This window comes from Coenobita brevimanus, chromosome 90 (assembly GCF_032717465.1).
Source record: "Coenobita brevimanus isolate Jiangsu-jjx chromosome 90, ASM3271746v2, whole genome shotgun sequence".
NCBI lineage: Eukaryota > Metazoa > Arthropoda > Malacostraca > Decapoda > Coenobitidae > Coenobita > Coenobita brevimanus.
Window position 1 is genome coordinate 32,857,882 of NC_137043.1, and position 25,855 is coordinate 32,883,736.

Consider the following 25,855-nt stretch of genomic DNA (forward strand, 5'->3'; position numbering starts at 1 on the left):
ATTCTATTTCTGTTCCTGGTCCTCCTTCCTGTCTCGCCACATCGTATCTAATTCTGTCACCTCCATTATCTCTCTCTCTCTCTCTCTCTCTCTCTCTCTCTCTCTCTCTCTCTCTCTCTCTCTCTCAAACAATACACACTACATACAGAAGGTTTAAAGAGCCACTTTCTCTAGTGGTCCAATTCTCTCTCTCTCTCTCTCTCTCTCTCTCTGCCTTCCGCGTCTCCTTTTCTCTCCTTATCTCCATCATCTTCCTTTCCTCCTCTTTCCCCCTCTCTCTCCTTTCTATTCTATAAATACCACTGCTCTCGTCTCTCTCTCTCTCTCTCTCTCCACATCTCATCCTTCTACCTCTTCACCCCTCACTTCCCCCCTTCGTCATCTCCCTTCCTCCTCTTCTCATTTCCTCTACTATTCCTCTTCTCACTACATAACACTTTCTTCTCTTACTTCTTCCTATCCATTCATCTTCCCTTATACTCCATACCTATTCCTCACTTTCTCTCCCTCATCCTCCGTCCCCATCTCTCCTTTCATCTTTCCTTACCTTCCTACTCCATCTTTCCCCAGTTCTCCCCTACCTTTTCTCATTCCCAACATTCTCTCTCTCTCTCTCTCTCCCTCCCTCCATTTCTTCCCTACCTTTTCTTCCTCCCTCTCCCTTCCTCCCTCCCACCTTTCCCCTTCCTACCCACTTGAATATCTCTCCTGCTGCTACAGTACTTCACTTTTCCCTTACTCTTCACCTCTTGGCTCTCTCACCCTTCACCACTCCTCATCTACCTTCACCTCCCCTCACACCCCCTTCATCCCCATATTCTCCCCATCCTCTTCCCTTACTTCTGCTCCTCCCCATCACCCACACGTCTCCTTTCCCCTACTCTAAACTCCCCCCTTCTCCCACCCCATACGTCCCATTCCTGCCCTTACTATCAAACCACCCCCACTCACTCACCCTCACCAACGATTTCTTGTACTCTTCACTCCCTTCTTTCTCCCTCTGTTAAACTTCCCCACTAACCTCCCCCTCCATCTCCCCCACCCCTTCATCATCCCCATCACCTCCCCCACCCTAACCCAACAATATTAACTAATCCCCCTCGCTTCCCCAACCTACTGCCTCCTCTTACTCACCGTACCTTCCCTCCCCCTATCTTCAACTTCCCCCATTCACCCCCATATTCCCATCTCCTACTCTCCTTTTAGCAATACCCCCTTCCTCTGCCCTCACCCTCCCCACCTTACCTTCCTTCTCAACCTTCCCCTCTCTCTGTTTCCCCACTCACTTCTCCATCACTCACCTCCCCCACTCACTCCTTCTCTCACCTCCCCCACCCATCCCCCTCACCTTCACCCCCACCTCTTCACCCCCTCTGCCCTCTTATCTCAGATCAATAAGGAGAGGGAGAGAGGCCGCTGTCACAGACTTGCTATCTCACGCATCTACCATTGTCTAGGCCCTTCCTCCCTCCCTCCCTCCCTCCCTCCCTCCCTCCCTCTCTCTCTCTCTCTCTCTCTCTCTCTTTTCTCTTTTCTTACTCCCCGCACTCTCTTTCCTTACTTGCTTCCATACTGTCTATCTTTTCCTCTTTCTCCATCTTCCTATGTTGTTCCTCAGTATCTCATGACTCTTAATTTTTTCTTGTCTGTTCTCAGTTGCCCCCCATTCTTTTTCCTCTATCTCTTCATTATTTAACTTTTCTTTCAGTGTTCCAGCCTCCTTTTCTTGACCTCCTTGTCTTGTTTCTTTATCTCATTATTTTTTCAATTTCCCTGTTCTAACGTCATCTCTCGTGTTGCTTCTATTGTAATTTTCTGTCTGGACAATTCCACATAGGCAAAAAAGATACTGTTATACAAAGATACACGGATTCAGACAAACATACAAATATATACAAACAGATATACATAGACAGATAGATAGGTAGGTAAACAGATTGATAGATAGATAGATAGATAGACAGATAGGTAGGTAGGTAGGCTGATAAACATTAGAGGCACATAAGTGAATGGATGTACAATATTAACGTGGCAGAAGCAAAAATATGACTACTAACCGATACGTAAATATCGAAAGATATATACATCCATAAAAAATCTTACAACATCCACCCATGACTAATGTTTCCAGTTATGCTTATCAGTTAACACACAGACAGAAAACTATTACACGAACGAATTATTCGACATATAGGAAATACACACAGTAGATTAGAGAAATTCACGAACCGACAATAAGGATAAGTGACTGATGTATTGAAGGCCTTGATACGAAACAAAGAGCTATCGACAGAGGCTAAAAGAAGACTACACGAATATATGTTTGTGCCAACGAAATTAGTCAGCAATAAACGTGGACTCTACCTCGTGTATTCTTCATTCACCGTTCACCAGCCTACCACAGTTTCACATGATGTGTAACAGTAAAGACTTTTATGTGGCTTGTGCGATGGATGGAGGGTCAAGATGATAAAATGATAAATGCGTGACAGCGATATACAGAGGAGGCAAAACGAAGTGGCAAATGATGAATAGATGATGAATATACGCAGATCGGAATGAAAAGTGTGGCAAACCCTTCTAAGCCTGGCGGTCAAAGAAATGGCTCATATCCACAGACATTTGTGAAGCGGATTTCAAAATGTATAAAATCTAGAGTACACGTGGACTGTGGATGTCGTGTGGAGCCTCTGGGGTGGAGTCGAATTCCTAAGACTTGAATGATTGGTGAATGGATGTCTCGTATATTTTTACCTGGACAGTCCTTAGATATACTCCTACTTTTGTACTTTCCTCCTCTTAATTTTTGGATCATACCTATTAACTTGAAAACAGTTAAGATAATGGTGATGATGTTAATAAAGAGAAGGATGAAATACAGATCGAAAGATAGGTAGAATGACTGATAGACTCGTTTAGTAGTGTGGTGTGTGGCTCCAGGTGTGGCAGTGAGTTACTAGAAAGCGTGGCTGTTCGGGGTGTAGTGTGGTGTGGTGTGGTGCGGTGCAGGGCCTTCGTGATGTGCAGCATAACCAGAGAGAGTGATAGTGTGGTGTGGTGCGGTGTATAAACAGACCAAAAAGGGAAACAGATAATCAAACAGATAGATAAACAGACAGATCGCCAGCCAAATCTCTACACTGGGCAGCCTGACAGCCACACAATGGTCCATCAAAAAACGGTGACTGTGACAATTAATTCACCACACATGCTATTGGTTTAACTATACCTGCCACTATACGCCCAGGAGGGGAGGGTGGGGAGGGGGTGAAGTGGGGATGGTAAGTAGGGGGGAAGAGATGATGAGAGCGGGGGTGGACGTGTGTGTGTGGGAAGGGGACAAATAAGTGATGATGAGGGAGGGGAGGTGATGGGGAATGCCAAATGAAAGTGTGTGTGAAAGTGATTGGGGTGAGGGTGAAGAGGAGGGGGAGATGAGGGTGTGCTGGAGGGCTGGAAGGAAGAGGGTGGGGAAGGAGGTGGCTGGGAGTGAAAGGGGTCATGGGGTGAGGTAAGGTGGGAGTGAGTAAGGGAAGATGGTGAGGTGAGGGGAGTAAGTATGAGGAGTGTGAAGGAGAAAGGGGACAGAAGTGAGTTGTGGGAGGGAGGGGGGAGGAAGTAAGTATGGATGACCTGAGGATATATGGAGGGGAAAACACCAGAGGAATAATTGACTAGATGGCCGACGGTAGACATAAAGCAAGGGAGAGAAAGGGGAGGGGGTGGAAAGGATGAGGTGGAGTAAGTTGGAAGGAGAATGGGGAAGGCAGTGTGGGGTGGAGATAATAGGGGAGAGAAGGGAGAAGGTTAATGACGGGGAATAATTGAATAGGTGGTCAGTGGGAAGACATAAGGAACGGGGAATATGGGGCGAGGAGGGGGAGGTAAGTATAAGAGGTAAGGAAGAATTGGGAAGGAAGTTTTTGGAACGTGTGAATTGGGAAAACATGGAGGAAGGTAAATGAGGAAGATTACAATGGTGGGCTATGGGAAGAAAAATAGCAAGGGAAAGGGAGGGAGGGGAAGGAGGGATCTGCAAGTACAAGGGATGAGAAGGAAGGGGGGGTTGATATCTGTGAGTGGGGGCGGTGACTGGGGAAACATGGAGAGGATAAAAAAGGGAATAACAATTGAAGAGGTAGAGGAAGGTTACATATAAATCAAGAAGGAGGAAGGGGGGAGGTGAAGGGGAAGGGGAGAGGTGAAGGGGTAGGGGGGATATGAGAGGAGAGGGGGGAATATGACTAGAAATGCTGTATGTCGGGAGTGAGGGGAAAGGGAAGGGAATTACATGAAATGCTGAAAGGAGAAATGAAAGATACAGGGGAGGTGGAATGGGGAGGAAAGGTAACCGAGAATGAAGGGAGAGGGAATGAGGGATAAGGAAATGATGAGAGGATAAAGGTAAGAGTGCGAGTGAGGTAGAAGGGGAGTGAGGGAGGATGGGGAGAGAATTGAGGGGAGGGAATGAGAGATGAAGAAAGGATGAGGGGACGGTGTCACGGTAAGGAAGAAGTGCACAGAGTGAGGAGGAGGGAGGATGAAACAGAACAGGAGAGGGGAGAATGGGGAATAAGGAAGAAATGGGTGAGGTGGGTTAAGTCCGAGAAGGAAGAGGGAAATGAGAATGTAAAAACCTGAGTCTATGATAAGGTAGAGTATGAGACAGAATTCATCGTGGCATGAAGGAGAGAGGGAGTCATAAGGGGAGTGGGAAGGGGAGGGAAGGGTGAGAAACGGTGTGTAGGGAGGAAAAATAGGGAGCTGATGAGAGGGTTTGGGGAATTATTGAATTGGACGGAAACGGGAGAGAAGGGAGGAGTAGGCAGGAAGGGTGGGAGGGGTGAGGGTATTGTGTAAGACGAGGGAAGGGAGGAAGAGAAATGGAAAGAAGAGAATGGGGAGGAACAATGAGAGGGAGAGAAGCAAATTTGGCAGATGGGGAGCGAAAGGGAGAGGGAAAGGAGTATAGGAGGGAGAAGGACATGGAGGGAGAATGAAGAAGAGAAGGTCAAATTCATTATGTATTGACAATTCCATAATAATGACTGTTCCCTTCTACATTTTTTCTTGATGGCTCGCTAAGCATATGCCAGGTCTCCTCCCGTTACTCTTACTGTATTTTGTGCCTCTCTTTCGTAACAAGTGGTTGATGGCAGGCCGACTATCCAATCAACTTCAGGTGATTCTACACAGAGTGACAAACCAACCTGTTTCATGTACTCTTGGGAACCATTTACAACCCTGGGAGGTAAAAAAAAAAAAAAAAAAAAAAAAAAGGTGGACGCATGGTGGTTCAGTGGGTCAAGGCGCTCCAACAAGACGAGACCCACACGACCTAACTCCAATGGGTGGTTAGGGTTTACTGCACACGTGATGCCGCTCAAGGAAGAGTGACTATACTCTTTTTACTCTAACCAGCCCTAAAACTGCTCTCTCTCTCTCTCTCTCTCTCTCTCTCTCTCTCTCTCTCTCTCTCTCTCTCTCTCTCTCTATTCATCTTCACTGGTGCGCTGTAACAAATAATATGCATTCGAATACGAATGAATAAATTAATGAAAGAATGAATGAATGAATGAATGAATGAGTGTACTTTCCTACCATTAATTCTTTGCCAGAGCGTCATTCTTAAATACAATACAATTGTCTTCAACTTACGTCACTCAACCTGTTTAGAATTTTGATACTTAAATGGATCTTCGCTAACTTTACACCTCGGGGAAGAAAACAGTTAATTTCTTTAGTCTTTCTTCGTACAGTAGATACTGCAATGATAGGGAAAGAAATAGGGAGGGAGGGAGGGAGGGAGGGAGGGAGAGGGAGGGAGGGAGGGAGGGAGGGAGAGAGAGAGAGAGAGAGAGAGAGAGAGAGAGAGAGAGAGAGAGAGAGAGAGAGAGAGAGAGAAAAGGAGAATATGGAGATAGGAAGGCAGGTGGAGGTGAAGTATAAGAGAAGAAACAGAAGTTACAGAGACTACAAAAGAGAGAGAGAGAGAGAGAGAGAGAGAGAGAGAGAGAAGGAATAGAGGAGAAATAAATGGAGAAGAAAAGAAGAAAGAAGTAAAACAGAGAGAGACAGAGATATGAACAAAGACGAAAAGGAAGGAAGGAGAAAGAGAAGACGATGTGGAGGAGGAAAGGGAGAGAGGTAGGAAAGGAGAATGGTTGAGAGGACGCATGGAAGGAGAAGTGGAGGGAGGGGAGGGAGGGAGAGGAGGTAGGAGGACGAGAGAGGGAGAGGGAGGGAGCGAGGAGCGAGTACCAAGAGAGACAAAAGGACAAGGAGGGAGGAAGGGAGGGGGAGGGAGGCATGCAGGAAGGGTAGGAGGGGCAGGGAGACAGGATGGAAGGAGAGAGGGAGGAGGGGCCAAGAGGTCAAGGGAGCGGAAAGGGAGGAAATGAGGGAGGGTGAATGAGGCGCAGGGGAAGACGAAAGGGATAGAAAGAAGAGGGAAAGGAGGAAGAAGAAGGAAAGAGAAAAGGGTGAGAAGAAAGGGGAACAGGAGAGAGGGAAGAAAGATAAAGAAGACAGAGGAGAGAGGGGGGAGAGAGAAGAGAGGGAGTGGGAAAAATGAGAGGGAGAGTGGAAAGGAGAACAGAGGTTTGACAGGAGAAAGGCGTGAGAAACAGGAGATTAGAGAGAGAAACAGAGACTGCAAGAGGGTGAATATCCATGCTGAAAGAAAAAATACTGCAGAGAAGAATGGGAGATAGAAGAAACATAAAAAATGATGGACACAGGTGAAACAGAGGGAAAGAAAGGTGGAGAAAGGAGAGAGGATAGCTATGAAGGAGGAAGAGATAACGGGATGAGAGAGAGAGAGAGAGAGAGAGAGAGAGAGAGAGAGAGAGAGATCAAGTGGGATCAAAGCTCAAAATCCATCTTTGCTTCACACTGACTGCGCTTCAATATATCGCCTCTCTCTCTCTCTCTCTCTCTCTCTCTCTGAAGATATGAACACAAGAATCAGACTTTCGGCATCAATTAAGTACATAAAAAATCAATATTGGTGACCTAACAAAACGACTATACTCTCTTCACTTTAACTAGGCGAAAAACTTCCATCTCTTTCATCTTTAATGTTGAACTATAGCAAGAGACTAACACTAAAATACGGTGTTAGTCACGAAGAAGTACTATGGAGGGGATGCATGACCGTAGTATTGTCTTGTTCTGCCACTGAGCTACGGGAAATAGGCTACAAAAGACGAAAATTATACCAAGTTAAGGTGAACGAACTGCAGCTGATTATTTTCAAAGTTATTAATAGTTTCCCCCCAAATTTCAACCTACAGCAGTTCAAGTCCAATTTTTACAGATTTTTTAAGAATGGAGGACATCTGTTCTCTGGTGTATAATATTTTTTTATTTAATCTGCATTTCCTTCCTCTGTTTATCTTCTGGAAAAAAAAAAGAAAATAAGAAACAGCCCTGTGATTAAATGTCTGGCATTAACAATAAATAAGGAAGATAAACAACAAAAGCAACCAAAATCTCACTACTATTAACCCTCTCAGGGTCCTATAATCCTCTTAAACAAATGCAATCGTCTGATGTTAACTGGAAGAAAATAGCAGAGTTGTCCTGACCGTGAGAGGGTGAACCGATGGCGTTAACCTATCTACTATGCCATCCTTTTCCCTTATTTTTTTTTTTTTTTATCTTAGGAAGAACATTTATCAGTGAAGGGATTTTTTTTTAGAGATTTTTCCACCCTAAAAATATCGAAAAGTCTCCCCGATGCTAAATCCTAAACGTCTCAAGAAACTGGACTGAATGAGTTAAGGAGTTGGATTTTTTCCTTTACTCTTGCACTCTCACTTGCTCACTCTCACATATTTTCTCACTCTCTTTTCACTTTCAGTCATTATCTCACTCACTCTCACATTTTCATAACACTCACTCACTCTCACACCTTCAGTCATAACATTCACTCTCACATATTTATGCTTATTGCACTCTCTCACTTGCTTACTTTCACACTTTTTCTCACTCTCCTCACTTCCAGTCACAACACTCACTCACTCCCCCACAGTAAGGGCTAGGAATCTATGTTTCTTACTCTCGCACGTTCTCACTAACTCACTCTCACGCTCTTTGTTACTATCTTACTGTCTTACTTTCACACTCCCTCACTCTACCTCACCTATAAATTTTTACAGGGGTGGGTATGGAGTTTTCATATTACTTCATACCCATATAACTTAATATTTAAATTAGTTTCGTATATATTAATTACACTTGTTATTACCTACCACCCTGAATAATAAACTCTGGAATTACACATTGAAAAAAAGTGAGCCATTTATATTTTACCCCTTTAAAAGTGTAGGGGGCCGAGGCTAGGCTGTCACAGTCCAGGGCCCGATTTCTAGTTGGATGAGGAAGCTCCCTAACACCTCTTCCAAAGTGATTTATTTTGCTTATTAGACCTCACTGTCCTAAGTTGTGTTATGTAAATTTTCAAACATCACCATACTCTGCAAAAATAACATACAAATGGATACTAAATAGCCACATCTAAAATTCAATCTCTAAGAAGGTGGTGTTAGGGAGCTTCCATACCCGACGAAAATACGGGCCCGGGACATTTACGGATAGATGACCAACCTTCTCCCCTTATGGCATCACACGACCGACCCCCCCCCCCCAAAAAAAAAAAAAAAAAAAAACTCATCTCGAATTTTTAACCTACGCAAGGCCATCACTCCGCCCGGGCCCCCCTGACCACCATGCCCCCCTTCAGTTAGACATATGGAAATCCGATAACGTCCAGGCAAAATAATGAAGCCCTTACCGTAATTATGCGGAGGTGTTAATTTACGGGGTCAATTAATCTAACTCGAGTGATTACAACTTTGAACAGCAAATCAAAAGTGAAGTTGAACCGCCCAATCCTCCACTGCCAATAATTATAATGAGAGTGATAAATGGGATTAAAAGCGAATTTGCATTTTTCATGATTCTGATTTTGCCATTTTTTATAAGGAGATAGAGAGAAACAGATAAAAATATAAACAAATAAGAGAGAGAGAGAGAGAGAGAGAGAGAGAGAGAGAGAGAGAGAGAGTAAGCATTGCTATGCTGTTTTCAAACTTTTGTATTTCCTCAAACACTAAAGGCCGAACCATTTAGAAAGGCCTGCAAGGTCTGTATGGTCTGTTTATCTGACCGTGTATAAGTCTATGTTATTATTCTTCCTACCTTCACTCCTTTTACTGTTTCCTCTTACATTCCTCTTCCCTCCCATCTTTCCCATAATTCTCGCTTCTTATCCACGGTATGGTCACTTGTCTTCTTAACGTGTTATTCTTATCGCATGCTGTCTAATAACTCTCTCTCTCTCTCTCTCCTCCCGCTGCTCTCAATCGACTATATAATTCACTCTCCTTTTCTTTCATCCCTACTTAACCATTCAGCTGCCGTGTTATCTGTCAAATGTATAAAAGAACAGCTTCTCGTGTTAACCCTGAATTAAAAATAAATAAATAAAAAGTCCGCAGCAAGGAAAGGCTTAATCAAGGCACCTGTATCTTCAAGGATATCTCTCACCTCAATAAAATACCTTGACATTAACCTTCAGAAAATAGTAGTGGTTGAAATCGTTGCAGAATAAGTGTGAGGTGCAAAGATTAGAAATAAATGTAAACGGAATAACCTGGATTTACACAGGGGGTGAAGAGAACCGAAAGCATAAAAAAATATTGAGATCCGCTGTTGCTGTGAACTTAGGAACTATATTGATCAGGGCGTAGAAGAGCAAGTCCTTGAATGATAAGAGTTACACAGAGAAGGTAAATACGATCTGTAAGAAAAGGGGTAACTGGAAAATATAATCTACAGTATATCGATTGACAATGAGGTGGAAAGCAAATGCTCTTTTTCTCATCGGTTAAGGAAGCTCCTTAACACCTCTTCCTTAAAGATTTATTTTTCGACATGGGTGGTTAGTATCATTTGTACATTATTTATGCAGAGTACGGCGATACTGCAAGGATTTATGCAACACAGAACAGGACAGTATGGTGTAATAAACAATATAAATAAATTAGGAAAAAGTGTTAGGGAGTTTACTCAACCGACGAGAATGCAGGCCAAAGGGAATAACAGTTTGATACGGTAAGTGTATGAGCGAGACATGGTGGATGAAAAGGTACAAGAGCTGACAAAAGACAGATGTAGATGGATGATATACTGATGTGTAAAAAAAAAAGGACACGATAAGAATATGGCTACCTTAAAATATTCTCCTTATACTTCCCTTTAAATATTCACCTTATACTTCCCTTTAAATATTCACCTTATACTTCCCTTTAAATATTCACCTTATACTTCCCTTTAAATATGCGCCTTACACTTCCCTTTAAATATTCACCTTATACTTCCCTTTAGGTATTCACCTTGTAAATCCCTTTAAATATCCACCTAATGCTTCCCTTTAGGTATTTTCCTTATACTTCCCTTTAAATTTTCACCTTATACTTCCCTTTAAATATTAACTTTATACTTCCCTTTAAATATTAACTTTAGACTTCCCTTTAAATATTCACTTTATACTTCCCTTAAAATATTCACTTTATACCTTTATACTTCCCTTAAAATATTCACTTTATACCTTTATACTTCCCTTAAAATATTCACTTTATACCTTTATACTTCCCTTAAAATATTCACTTTATACTTCCCTTAAAATATTTACTTTAAACTTTCCTTTAAATATTTACCTCACACTTCTTTCCGAACACCCTCTCCCACTGCAGGGCATCCTCCCACTTAATCCTTTTAGTGGAGGGATCAGATATATTCCTCCACCCACTGACCTCAAGATGCTTCCCATACGCTAAATAAAACAATCTTAAGGTAGCGAGAAAGCATCATAAAATACGTCATTGTACTGGAAGGGTTAATGATCTCAGAGCTATTTTCTCTCATCATTATTAAAACACCACATAAATTGGCTAATGAGATCCCCGGCACACACATTAAAACCTACCTTCCACCCCAACACACCCCCCCCCCAAAAAAAAAAGTCAAAAAAAAAAAAAAAAAAAAAGGTTTTATATTTTTCCTCACTACGCTGGATCACACTCGCAATCAGAAGCTCCTCTTAAAAAAAAAAAATCTTCCCACACACCCCTTTATTCCTTTAAAAAAGTTACCTCCCCAAACCCATCAAAAAATCGAAAAATCACCCGCCTCTTACGTCACACAGGATCACTTAACATTAAAAACTAAAACCTCCCCCCCCAAAAAAAAAAAAAAATCTGCACCCCGCAAGACCCCCCCAGAAAAAAACTTTGTACCCTGCAACTCCCCCCCTCCAAAAAAAAAAAATAAATACAATCCCCCAAGAAGGAAAGGGAAAAAGGCAAAGAAAAGATCCTGAACCCTTTTCTAACTTATCCCAGTAAAAAAATAAAATAAAATAAAATCACCAACCCTTCCAACCCACGTCCCTCGAAAAAAGAAAAAAAAAAAAAAGGAGAAAGGGGCGCCCCATAACACACTTTCTCTCCCCACCGGACCATATTTCCCCGTAAAATCTTTCACCGCCAAAAAATATTTGTCCCATAGGCCTACACTCCTTTTCTGTCTCATATCCCTTGTAAAAAAAATTATAAAATATATTAAAAATTTCTAAAACATCATTCAACCCCCTTCCCCCCACCCCCTCTCTCTCTCTCTCCCTCTCTCTCTCTAATATTTCTTCCATTCAGCCATATTCCTTACAACTTTTCACCTTCTTTATTCTCTCCTCCCGCTAACCGCTTCAACAAAATAATGTACTTTTTTTTTTATACCAATTACACTACCCCTAGGCGATGTTGTTCAGCTCTGACGGGACATTTCGCGTCAAAGGGAGTGGAAAAGTCGTCATTAGCCACGTTTCACACCTTAATGTAGACACCTAAAAACTTGTATTTATGTTACTACGTTCTCCCTTATCCTGTAGTTTTTTTTAACGATGTTCTTACGTCGTTCCTTCTCCCACAGGGCCACGTTCCACTGGCGACTGAACGGGTCAGAACGTACATACACCTCAGAGAGCGAGCCCTTACCCTGGGGACTGCTGGCTTCTAACTTCACCTTCGTGGGCGCCTCGGACAAGGACTACGGAATGCTGCACTGCTGGGCCAACAACTCAGTCGGATACCAGGAAGTGCCTTGTGTCTTCCAGATCATGCCAGCAGGTACAGTAAAATCTAAACAATTTAACTTGGCCTAACCAGAACATACTATCACGTGGCTGAACTGGAATATACTCCTGATTTGAATATGGGGTACCAAGATAGGCCATTTCTGCACTGCTTTCGTTTTTTCAACTTTGTAATACAGAAACATTTCCCCAACTTATACGCTGAGCCGTGTGGCACCGGTTTATTTAAATAACTTTGGCTTCCATTTTCAGAAAATACGCCACATGAGCACGTAATAAATTACACACAGGACACCAGGAAAGGTCATACGTGTCCAAGATCATGCCCGCAAGAATAGTCCACTAATTTTAGTTGGACCAAACAGAATTTTATCTAAAACTGATTGCCAAGCCGTATGAGATTCTTGAGCATGATGTTCTTTGTCGTTCAGTTTTCCAGTACATGGCCACACAGGTACAATCCAGATATTTTTACGTGGCAATACAGGAACACGCTCCCAACCTGTATACTAAATCATGTGGGATACCAAGAGCTGCCCTGTGTCTTCCTGATTATGACCACAAGTAGCCCATGTACGAGGTGTAGACGGGATGAGGCTATTTTGATGTATGTGAACGGATTTGGAGGGGATTGTGGGTGGGTGCACTTAGGTTTGTGGAATGGGGGTGGGTGTGAGCGGGATCTAGATGCTAGAGTGGGGTAGGGAGTGTGGGTGTGGAATATGGGTGTGGGTGTGAGGATGTGGACTGTGGCTGTGGGAGTGTGGAACGTGGATGTGGGTGTGGAACGTGGATGTGGGTGTGGAATGTAGGTGTGGAAGCGGGATGTGAGTGTGGTATGTACGTGTGCGAATATGAGTTTGAAATGTGGGTGCAGGTGGTGGGGTGTCAGTGATGAAGTACAGAATGTGGGTGTGAGAGTGCGAAATGTATGTGTGGTGGTAAAGAATTTCGGTAGGGCTGTTAAAAGTTCGTGTGTAAACTGGTGTGAGGTTCTTTAAGTGGGGATGTAGATCTGTAAATATTAATTGACCTTTAAACACACACACACACACACACACACACACACACACACACACACACACACTATATTCTACTGTCATGGGACCGCCTGATACGAGTTCCTGATACCCTGTTCATTCTCTACACGCCAAAAAAGATGGAGGTGCCGCACGCCATTTCTCTCACGCATGCCACCTCTTGGGTACTATTAAATATCCTGCCGTATTTCTTGAGATTGAAGAGTATCATACATTACGGTGCACTGCCAGGAAAATGTGTGTGTGTGTGTGTGTGTGTGTGTGTGTGTGTGTGTGTGTGTGTGTGTGTGTGTGTGTGTGTGTGTGTGTGTGTGTGTGTGTGTGTGTGTGTGTGTGTGTGTGTGTGTGAGAGAGAGAGAGAGAGAGAGAGAGAGAGAGAGAGAGAGAGAGAGAGAGAGAGAGAGAGAGAGAGCAAAATCAATAAGCAGAAAATAAAATAAAGACCAATGAAAAAAAAAAACACGCTTTAAAGCATGGAAGAAAAACACCTTTCAAGAATCACAGAGCACAATAAAAACCTAATAAAAAAAAATAAAACTAAAAAATAACCTCCCTTACCGATATCCACATTAAAAAAAAAAATCCCAACAGCCAAAACTTAAAAAATAAAAATCACCCAAAATCCGTCCAATAAATCCACCCAACCACAAAAAAAAAAAAAAATCCGAGAAAAAAAAATATATATATAACAAAATCTCTGGACTGGTGTGCGATTACGTTATTATCAGCAAAACTACCAAAATTGCCTGAAAAAAAAAAGCAGGGAAAAAATGGAGAAAATAGGCTACAAATATATATATACGAAGTCGGCCTGAGAGAGAGAGAGAGAGAGAGAGAGAGAGAGAGAGAGAACAGACCGATTAGATGTGGAAAACACGTTAGAGAAAAAACAAAAAAATGATTAGAAGAAAAAAGAGAAAGCGATTAAAGAGAAAAAGTAAAACCAAATAAATGGATGGTGAAGGGGGGGATCAAACATTACAATATTTTACAGCTAGCTTTAATATACGCACTCCAGAGGGGGGTGGGGGAAGTGGTGGAGGAAGGGGGAATACGAAGAGGGGGTAAGGGGGTGGGAGGCGGGGGTTTAGGGGGGGGACTGGTGTATTATTGAGATATGGCAGAAAAACAGAGAGGTTTATTGACATGCTAAACCCTCGCTAAAATAAACCACGGGGGGAGGGGAGGGGAGGGGAGGGGAGGGGAGGGGAAGGTTGGATAGAGGAGAGGGGAAGGTTGGGGAGAACGGAGGGGTGGGGAAGGATGGTGAGAGAGGAGGGGAGGGAAGTCGAGGGAAATACGAGGGAGAGGGGAGGGGAGGGGAGGGGAGGGGAGGGGAGGGGAGTGGAGGGGAGGGACAGGTGTTGGAAACAACGGTGAGAGGAAGGTATGTGTAGGACGGGACGGGGAGGGGAGGGGAGGGGAGGGGGAGGAAAATATGAGGGAGAGAAGAAGTGAGGGGGAAGAAAATATGAGGGAGGAGGAAGGGAGGGGAGAGGAGGAAAAGGGTAGGGAGGGAAAGTAAAAAGGGGGAGGGAACTGGAAAGGGCTGGGAAAAGGAGGAGGATGGCAATAAAATGGGAAAGGAAGGGAGAGGGAAAGGTGGGAATGGGACGAATTAAAAGTAGGGTATGAGGAAAAGAAACGGGACGAAAGCATATGGGAGAAAAAACTAAAGATGAGAGGGAAGAAGAAGAGAGGAGATGAAAATATATTAGTAAATAAAGATGAAGGGGGCTGAACAAGTGGAGGGAGCTGGGAAAGGGGAGAAGAGAGGGGAAAAAACTGACAAGATGAGAAGAGAGAAGAGATGAGGAGAGAAGCGGAGAAATAAAGGGAATGAAAAAGGACAGGAGAAGGGAGGCAAAGGGAAGAGATGGAAGGGAAAGATGGGAATGGGAGGGGGAAAAAAAGGGGGGAAAGTGACGGGAGGAATGATAGACACAGAACCAGATAGAAATGGGAAGGGGAGAGGTAGGACAAAGAGGGAATACACAACAAGGAAAGAGAATGGGAAGGAAAGGTATGGCGAAAGGATGGAGAAAAGACAAATGGGGAATGATTGGAAGACAGAGGTGCAGAGAGGGAGAAGAGGGGGGAAAAAGGTGAGTTAAAAAGAGAACAGGAGATGAATATGCAAAGAAGGTGGGTGGGGAGGAAAGAGGAGAGAGGGGAATAAAAGATAAACAGGGAACTGAATGACAAGAAGACAGTGGGGGAGGGAGGAGGGAGGAAGAGGAAGGGGGAGAAGATGTAGAAAGATGAATGGGTTAAGAAAAATTTATGGGGTGGTTAGGGAGGGGAGCATGAGGGAAGGGGGGAAGAAAAATGGAGGAGAGGAAGAGAAGAGAGGGGATGAGGGAACGAGGAAGAGGAGGAAGGGAGAGAAGAAATAAGGAGAATAGGGGGGGAAGGGTAAAGAAAGCAGCGTGAGGGACGAAAGGAAAGGAGTGGGGAAACGGGATGGGAGATAAAGAGAGCGGGAGGGGAGGGAAGAGAAGAGAGTGAGAGGATATAAAAAGGAAGTGAAAATAATGAGAAAGGAAGTGGATAGAAACAGGAAGGAAAGGACGAAAAAGGAAAGTATACAGTTGGCAGAAAGGGGGAGGGGAGAGAGAAACAGAGAGGGAGAGTGGAGAATGAGTGATGAGGAGAGATAAGTAACGGAAAGAGTGGGAAGATGGAAGGGGAGGGAGTGGAAAGAGAGGAGAGATGGGAAACGGGGATGGAAAAGATGAAGGAGAATGAGAACTGAGAAGGGGAGAAGAGAATGAGGCAGTAGGGAGAGGGGAGAACAAAGGGGGAATGGGAAGGAGGGAGAGGGAAATGAAAGAGGGAGAAAGAGGAAAGACAGAGAAGAAAGTAGGAGGGAGAAGGAAGAGGAAGGGAGATGAGGGATGGAAGGAGAGAAGGGGGAAGGAGGGGGAAGGAGAAGGTGAGAAAAGAAGAGGAAGAGGAGGAGTGAAGGTTAGGGTAATACAGGTCTTTTAACTTAACTTGGACCAGAATGTCGACGTTTTTTAGCCTATTTCATGTAGCTCAGTGACAGAAAAAAGAAAATGTTAAGACTACGTAGCAGTTCTTTCTATCATTATAATTCAGGGCTAATTAAGTACTGCAATATTTCAACTTTCATAACAGACAGATAGCAATTTTTCGCCAAGTAAAAAAAAAATATATATACTGGAATAGATTCATGCACACAATTAGGAGGGAGAGGGGGAATGGGGGTCGAAGAAAGCGAAAAAAAAAAAAAAAAAAGTGGCAGAAGGAAAATATCAAGTGAGGATTTGGAGGTAGAGGTGCTGGGGCAGAAAGAGGTAAGGCTTTTAAAGGGATAAGGGGAGGATCAAAGAGGTATCTGGGAATATTTCAGGGTTGCGGGTAAACACTGAGGGAGAAGGGGATTATTTAAAGGATATGGAGGAATATTTCAGAATGAACGAGTGAGAATTCAGGGGTGAGGATATGGATTTAAAGGGTAAGAGGAATATTTCTGGGGCGGTAATAGTAGTAATAGTTGCAACCCTAACCTCATCTGAACGTAAACCCGATGGACTGCATGCCAAATCTGCCCTTCTTCTACAATCCACCTTCCTCCTTCCACGGCACAGAGAAGAGATTGAGGGACGTTTTTATCACCGGGCTGCTCCACTGCTCAGTCATATGAGGGCCACCATGTGAAGGCGTCGCTCTTCAACACCGATACTTAACCCACTGAATCAAGGGAGGGCTATTAGCATCTATTTCTTTTATTCAATTTGAGGGCGTGCCCCCGGTGCGAATGGATTAGTGAAGATTATCTAACCCCTCTAGTTCATAAACTCTCTCCTGTGCTGATTAAAATCGTCTGGAAATTGCATGCATTATTTAGATTCAAGTCACCGTAATGAAAGAGTTAATGAGTAAGGAACAGGACTGACACGTCTATGGAGGAGAATTTAACAGCAAAGGGAGGGAATTCATAAAAACCTGACAGAATTAAAGGGAGGATGTAAAGGGGCTGGGAATTAAGGAGTGACGTTTGTGTCCTGAATCCAGAGTTCGAAATCAAACCCATGTCGACAATTAAAGAGGGCGACTGGTAGTATGTCCTCTCACTGGCTTGCAAGAGATCGTACTCACATAAAAACAACTATACTTTTTTCACCCTAACCTGGTCTAAAATTACCATCACTCCATCTCTGAGCTTTAACCACAGATTACCATTAGAATACGATACTTGTCACAAAGTGTTACGGGAAGGATGCAGTGTCGTAGCAGTTTCGTATTCTGTCACTGAGCTACGAGAAGTAAGAAGCAATACGACAAAAGTCTAGAACAAAGTAAGGTAAAAAAAACTATAACTCCAATACCTCCGCTTCCATACTCTCACTACAGACACCCCTCTTCCATCCGTACTTCTCCAGCATAAGGAGGGGTTCATTTTGGGTACCATTCTCTCTCCGATTCCGAATACTGCAGTAGAGGTTAGTGTTAACATTACAGTCAGCATACTTACAGGGGTAGGGGGAAGGGAGAATTAATCCAACCCATTTCCTTACAATATTTAACGCCTGGTCCAAAATGGCGTCCTATTCTCTCTCCCTTCCATTATTTATTTATTATTTTTTAGTTACTTCATTCCTGCTACTGCCACACTTTCTGTTGTGATGGAGTAATAATCTATTCCCTCTTACTTGGCCAAAAACTGCAGTCCTTCCATGTTCTGTAATGAGCTGCAACACATGAATAACATTAGAATACGATGTACGTCTTGAGGAAGTTTAAGCAAAGAACATGAACCTGCAGCGATGTCTTGTTCTGTAATTTAGGTGAGTGAACCAGGCCACAGAAGGATGAAAATCTGGGCCAAGTTAAGGTGAAAGGACTATACAAACAATCTCCATGTCCTTAATAATCTGTTCTACTTACTGTTAAACGATTTATTCAGATCAGGAAGACTTCTTACTAACACATCTTTAACGCAAACCAATGCCACTTCAATTATTATTTTTTAACGATATATTTCCTTTTCGTTATATTTATTTCTCTTATTCGTCCTAAATCGCTGATGCCTGGTCGTGTGGGCTAAAGATAAACACTAAACAAATAAACACAGAGGCTGGGCGTGATAATTGGGGCCTGCTGTGCGATTTATTGTGCTCATGACGCCTTATTTATGACAGGGATAATGTGTGTGTGTGTGTGTGTGTGTGTGTGTGTGTGTGTGTGTGTGTGTGTGTGTGTGTGTGTGTGTGTGTGTGTGTGTGTGTGTGTGTGTGTGTGTGTGTGTGTGTGTGTGTGTGTGTGTGTGTGTGTGTGTGTGTGTGTGTGTGTGTGTGTGTGTGTGTGTGAGAGAGAGAGAGAGAGAGAGAGAGAGAGAGAGAGAGAGAGATTTCCCTACATCGCTATTTGCTTTTACTTTACATACATTTACTTGCTTAGCTTCCATCGCTCTCTCTCTCTCTCTCTCTCTCACACACACACACACACACACACACACACACACACACACACACAGCCATCCCAGACAACACACATATTATCATTCTCACAGCAGGTCTCATAAAACACGGACATTATCTCATAAATCAAGTACACACACACACACACACACACACACACACACACACACACACACACACACACACACACACACACCTATCCCAGACCACACACATACCATTCTCGTAGCAGGTCTCACAAAATAGACATTATCTTATAAATCAAGTACACACACACACACACACACACACACACACACAACTCTCTCTCTCTCTCTCTCCAATTTCACCCTCACAGCCCAGTAATCCCTCCCATCATTATCATTTATTGGCTTTTTCCCCTTTCCCTGTCCTCCCTCTTTCCCTCTTTCGTTTTTATTTTCCCCTCCCCTCCCCTCCCCTCCCCTCTAATCCTTTCCTATTCCCTTCCCCCTCCTATCTCTCTCTCTCTCTCTCTCTCTCTCCCTTTTCTGTATACCTATTTCTTTCCAATTTCCCCTCTTATGCCATACCAACGTTATGCTTTCCCCTATTTCTTCTTCCTTTGCCCATTTGCCTTTTCCATTCCCCTCTATTTCAATTCCCTTTTCTGCCTCCCTTTCCTCCTCCCTTCTCCCTTTTACAGGTACCTACTTTTTCTCCCCTTTCCCCCCACTTCCTTCAACTTTTTTTTTCTTTCTTTTTTCCCCTCGACTTTCCCCCTCCTTCCTCACTCCTATTTCTAATCCATTTTCTACCCCACGTCCCTTTCTCTCCCTCTTTCCACTTACCTATTTATCTATTTACCATTTATCTATTTATAATCTTCCCATTCCTTCTTTCTCTCCTTGTCTCCTTCGCTCTTCTCTTGTAAGATTTTTCCTCCTTTCTCCACTTCCCCTCTCCCTATCATTCTCTTCCCTTCCCTTTCTCCTCCCTTTCCCTTCGATGCCCTTACCATATCCCCTTTCCCCATAGTAATCCTTTTCTATCCTCTCTCTCTCTCTCTAACCAGCCATTCTCCTCTCTCACTTTCCTCCCTCTCTTTGACCAAAACTCCCTCTTTCTCACTTTCCTCCTTCTCTCATCCCCCTCCTATTCTCCCCTCCTCTCCCTTCTCCCATCTTTTCCTCTTCAAAAATGACATTCTCGTCTCCCATCTTCACGCCTGTCACCTCCCCTTCCTCTCCCCTCCCCTCCTTCCCCTTTTCTCTCCGTTTTTCCCCTCTTCTTTTCTCTTCTCATATTTTATCTCTCATATTTATTTCCTCTTTCCTCTTATCCCTCCCTCCCTCGCCCATCCTTCCTCCCTTCCGCCATCCCTCTCTCCCTTCCCCTGTTACCCTCCATAATTCTCCCATTACCTCCCCTCCCCTCCCCTCCTCTCCCACGTCTCCTCCACTCCTCCTCTTCTTTTTTTCTCTCTCTTCTCCTCTCGTTCGTGGTTACTACCTCTTTCATTTCATTCCTCTTTCTTCACCCTTCCTTTTACCCCTCCTCCCTCCCTCCCTCACCTCGTCTTTCTCTCTCCCCCATTAAATCCTCAATTTTTCACTTTCCCTTCTTCTCTCTCTCTCTCTCTCTCTCTCTCTCTCTCTCCCCCCCCCCTAAACCCCTTCCTCTCACTTCCTGTCTGCCTTATCTTTCATCTTCATTTTCTCTCTTTATCCCTCTTTCTTCCTTCTTTCCTTTCCCCTCTCCCCCTTTCCCATCACTTTCCTCTTTCCGATTCTCTCTTCCCTTTTCTCCTTTCCTTCCTCCCTCTTCCTTTCTCTTTCCGTTCCTCCCTTCCTCCCCCCCTCCTCTCTCTCTCTCTCATTCCTTCTTCACACTTCCTCCTCCTCCTCCTCCTCCTCTTCCTCTTCTTCTTCTTCCTCCTCTTCAGACCATCTTAAGCTTGACATTCTCCCTCCATGCCTGTCAGTCTCTCTCTCTCTCTGTCTCTTGCTCTCTCTCGCTCTCTCTCTCTCTCTCTCTCAGACCATCCACTCATTGATCAGTCGTACCGTTCCATCTATCTATCTGTTTTCCTCTATCTATCTATCTATATCTATCGATGTATCTACTCGTATCTATATACCAACCTGTGTAATAATCAGTCCATCCCTCTATTAGTGGTCTATCAATTTCTTTCATTCCATCCTTCTATCAATTTATCTATCTAATATCTATTTATCTACTCGTATTTCTATCTACCCAAGCATACTCTCACTCTTCTCTTGCCAGTTCATCTACCTACTGTCTATCGATCTATCTATCAACCTATACATCCACAGAACCATCCTTTCATCCATACATCAATTCGTCTAACCGTCCACCTTTCCACAAACCCCCTTCTCTCCCTTCCTATCAATCAGCATATGAATACATGTATATAACGCTCTCTCTCTCTCTCTCTCTCTCTCTCTCTCTCTGTCTCTCTCTCATCCCGTTCCTCGTCATCTCTCCCCATTCTTTGGCCTCTGATATTCCTATTTTTCCCCTTCCATCCTCATCTTTCTCCTCCCCATGTTCTTTTCTTTCCCTATCTCTCTCTCTCTCTCTCTCTTCATCTTTCCCTTTTCCTTATCCTCTGCTTTCCTCACTACTTTCTTTCCTCTCCCTCGTACGTCCCTATCCCCTATCGCCCCACCACCCCATCTCCCTACTTTCCCCCCCAAACCTCAGCCTTCCACTCCCCAACCGCTCACTCCTCAACCCCTTCCTTCTATACCCCTTCCCCTCCCTCTTCGTCATGTCCTCTTTTCCCAACCCTACTTACATACCTCTCTTCTCCCATCGCCCATATCTTCCTTCATCTCTCCTTATCTTCTTCCCTTTCCTCTCCCCTTCCCTACTTCCCTTCCCCCTTCCTCCCACCCCCTGCACTACACCAGTAACACCTCTTTCCCCTTTCCTTCACACTTTTCCCTCTCATCCTTTCCTCCTACCTAACCCATCCCCATCCCCCATTCATCCTCCCTCCACTACACCTGTCCATCACCATCAGCACCCCTTCTTTTTCCCCATTTTCTCTTTTTTCCCTCTTTCCATTCCCTGATCTTGTAGTTCCTCGTGTCATTCTCTCCTTCCCTCGCTTCGTCCTCCTCCCTTCCACTATCTTTTTCCTCTCCTTCCCTGCCATCTCTTATCCATCACCACTCCCCTTCTTCTCCCCCTCCCTCTCTTTCCCCTCTCTTTCCTCCCCTCTCCCTCCTCCTCCTCTCTTCTCCTGTTCCCTTCCCTTTCTTCCTCCTTATCCTCTCTTCCATCTCCCCTCTCTCCTCTCCCAAACTCTCTTTCCATGTATAGGCTATCTTCCCTTCCCCCGCTTACCTCTCCTCTCGCTATAGCTACCCTATCCCCCACCTCTTCCCCTCCTCAACCATACCCCCCACCAGTCAACCCCACCCTGCACATGTCCATCACCACCAAAACCTCCCCCTTTACCCGTTACCCTCTCCTCTCCCCCTCCCCTCCCCTTGTGCTCTCCAATCACCCTCTCCCTCATATCTCCTCTCTCCAACTACCCTTCGTCCCTCTCATCCCCCTCCAACACTCCCCTTCTACCTTAGTTCACTCCCTCCCTCCCCTCCCCTCCCCTCCCCACTTGTCAACCCCTTTCCCCTCCCTTCCCCCGCCCGTCAACCCCCCATACCTGTCCATTACCACCAACACTTTCGAAATTGTCGCCTCTTCCCCCCTCCCTTACCATGTACGAGTTTATTCCCTTCCTCCGGCATTCTTCCACTTCCTCTCTCTCTCTCTCTCTCTCTCTCTCTTTACTCCCCACTCCCCACTTTATCCCTTCATTCTTCTCCCTTCTCTCTCTACCCGCATTTCTCTCTCCCCCTTCGCTCTCTTCTCTCATATCACTCTCCCCTCCCCTTCCGTCCCCCCTTTCCCCTCCCCCATCCGTCACCCCCTCCACTACACCTGTCCATCACCACCAACACCTCCGAAATTGCCACCTGTCAATGCTACCTCTCCCCCCCTAAAAAAAAAAAAAAGATAAATAAAAAATCCATCGAAATTCACTCACCGACGCGTTTAGCATTGACGAGTATCCCACTCCCCTTTTTTTTTTACGAGAGATATTTGGCAGCATTTTTTGCTCACTTTTTGAGCATTTTTATATTGGGTACAACTTGGTGGAAAAATCTTGTAAACAAAATGGCACATCACTGGCTGTGTGTGTGTGTGTGTGTGTGTGTGTGTGTGTGTGTGTGTGTGTGTGTGTGTGTGTGAAACACACACACACACAGATATATATATATATATATATATATATATATATATATATATATATATATATATATATATATATATATATACTACACAGACAATACATACATACATACATCAGACGATTTTATTTAGCGATTTTCTTGACCTGCAGTAATGATGGGATTACATAAGGCTGTATCTAACCCTCCAGTTAAAAAAAAAAAATCTCATAAATAACATCGTCTGCACGTACAAAAAAAAAAAATCAGTAGATCAAAAAGAAATAAATCACATGGCAACGGATTCATGGGATTACTTAAAAATCCACAGACCGCTTCCTATGCTGGGATCGATCAAATGAACATAAACCAACAGTGCCCTTCTTGCACCACTTCTCTGAGACATATATCAATTGCCGAACTCTATCTCTTTCGTATCTATATAATGGAAATCGATAAGAACGCTAAGGGCTCTGTCTGCACGCTCTGTCTGAAACGCCTTCTCCTACCTAAGAACATCTCCAATTCCACATGATTTTTTTTTTGCACTCTAGGATGGTCTTATCGAACGAAGGAGCCAAATTCAGATTTCGATGACCCCCGCACAACAAAAGGAGTCCACTACGAGAGTTAACGTCGTGTGTTGCAAGCATGGGAAAAAAGAACAGACTACGTTACTTGATTCAATAAGCTGACTACCTGACTTTGGTGGCTATACACACACACACACACACACACACACACACACACACACACACACACACACACACACACATTCATTCTTGCTACAGCCTCCATCAACGCCAACACAAACACAGCTCTTCCCGAAACTGAATAAAAATCGTCTGGTGGTAGCAGGAACAAGGCACAGATCCCGTCACAGGCCCCAGGGATGTAAATACTTCAGGAATCCACGAGTCTATCTATATTCTATCCTCCAGTTATCATATATCCAAAGGCCTGTTGGAATCCTGTTGTCTAAATCTCCGTTGGGCATGTATTAAAAATTATTACTCGGAATCAACAGTATTCGCTCAAAGTTCAGAAACCCGGGCCTTTGTTGGAGGGGAGGCGAAATAGCGGACGATGCATTTTCAAATATTCAGGAGCAAATAATCAAAGGCATCAAGGAAAAGTTGTGATAAACTTATTCTGAGTAAACGTAGGTGTGTGTGTGTGTGTGTGTGTGTGTGTGTGTGTGTGTGTGTGTGTGTGTGTGTGTGTGTGTGTGTGTGTGTGTGTGTGTGTGTGTGTGTGTGTGTGTGTGTGTGTGTGTGTGTGTGTGTGTGTGTGTGTGTGTGTGTGTGTGTGTGTGTGTGTGTGTGTGTGTGGAGTTACCTGCACAGTGCTGTGGAGTTACCTGAACAGCGAAAGTGGAGATACCGGATAAGTGCAGGTGAAGTTACCTGAAAAGAAAGAAAAAACAACTGAAAGACGTCATGGTAAAGTAAGAGTAGAGACGACTGTACTAAAGTCGCTGGGGAATGGGAGATAAAACAAGATGTCTAAATAAGGAAAACTGTGAGAAAATGACAGGATGAATCTAACCGTCCGTATTTATCTGTTTCTGTGTATGTGTATGTCTGTCTGTCATTGTGTACCGGGTATGTGTCTGTCTAAGCTCTACGGTATCTGCTTACATGATACTCTCTCTCTCTCTCTCTCTCTCTCTCTCTTTCTTTCAATGTCTATCCATATCTATATATACATCTATATATCTATCTATCTATCTATACATGTATAAATATATATACATAATGTCAGAACCTTGTATATAATACATAAAAATATAATTATCTATATTTGTCTAAGCCTATCATTTATGTGTCAAACAAATTTAATAACATACAACATACCAGTATTGGCAACCAGACAGACAGTCATAAAAACAAACACACATAAAAGGAGACAAGTATAAACAACCAATATATAGATAAATCGATAGACATATTTATGAGCGTTCGGACTGACAGGGAAGTGGGATATTTATGGATTTACGGTGAAGTCAGATTTACAGGAGTGGGATTTATGGGATTCAAATTAATGGATAAATCGATTTTACGAGGAGGTGGATTTATGGGAGGGGGGGAGTCAGATTAATGAAGGAGCCTGTTTTATGGGTGGATCCTACCAGTGAGAGTTCGAGCGATGGGGATTTGAATCAAGGAGAATCGAAGCAATGGGATAATAATATGGGATTCGAATCAATAAGAGTTATACTGACGGGGATTCCAATAAATGAGTTAAGCTGATGAGGATTCGAATCAATGAAAGTTGAGCTGATGGGTATTTGAACCAATGGGAGCTAGACTGATGGGGATTCGAATCAATGACACAATCGATTTGTAGGATTCAAACAGGTTTACGAGGATTTGAATCACTGACTTAATCTCTGACATTTCGAATCAGCGAGACAATCGATTCGTGAGGATTCGACTCGGTGAAACAATCGATTTTTGAGGATTCGAATAAATCAGAATCAAACTATGGAATATCAAATCCATGATACAAACCATTATTGGGATTCGAATTAGTGACAACAGATTTATGGAGACGAACATATCAGTCTGAATTAAGAGGAACAGAACCAACCACAGTTAGATTTAAAAACTCAGATCAACAAGAGAATTGTGCGGGGAACGAATTATTAGTTTGAAATATGAGAAGAATCAATGAGACAGTCGACACAGAAAAGTGAAACTACACTGACACTGTCCCTTACTTTATCCAGCTTGTATTCAGTGTGTAACAAACATTATACCTGTAACAATTTAAATCAAAGGTGGTATCAACTATTTTTCTTACCCTGGCTTATATTTCACCGTCAGCCAACACACAGTTCACGTGACATTTGCCATCACAACACAGCATTAACAAGAGCTGTGGATTACTCTTCAGTGACCTAACTCTATAAAAATCCTCGTCAGAAAAGTCTCTCATCCTGCGTCGGGCCTTTCCAAACATGCAGTTCTGGTTCCTGTAAATATG

At 43.6% G+C, this 25,855-nt stretch overlaps 1 protein-coding gene across 1 annotated transcript in view; it reads left to right on the plus strand.

The window, feature by feature from the left end:
* Positions 1-25,855, plus strand: part of LOC145411662 (neural cell adhesion molecule 2-like) — a 567,063-nt gene that overhangs the window by 461,106 nt on the left and 80,102 nt on the right. The window contains exon 11 of the mRNA XM_080281667.1: positions 11,995-12,191. Within this exon, the coding sequence (XP_080137793.1) occupies positions 11,995-12,191 (197 nt within the window). The remainder of the gene's footprint in view (positions 1-11,994; positions 12,192-25,855) is intronic.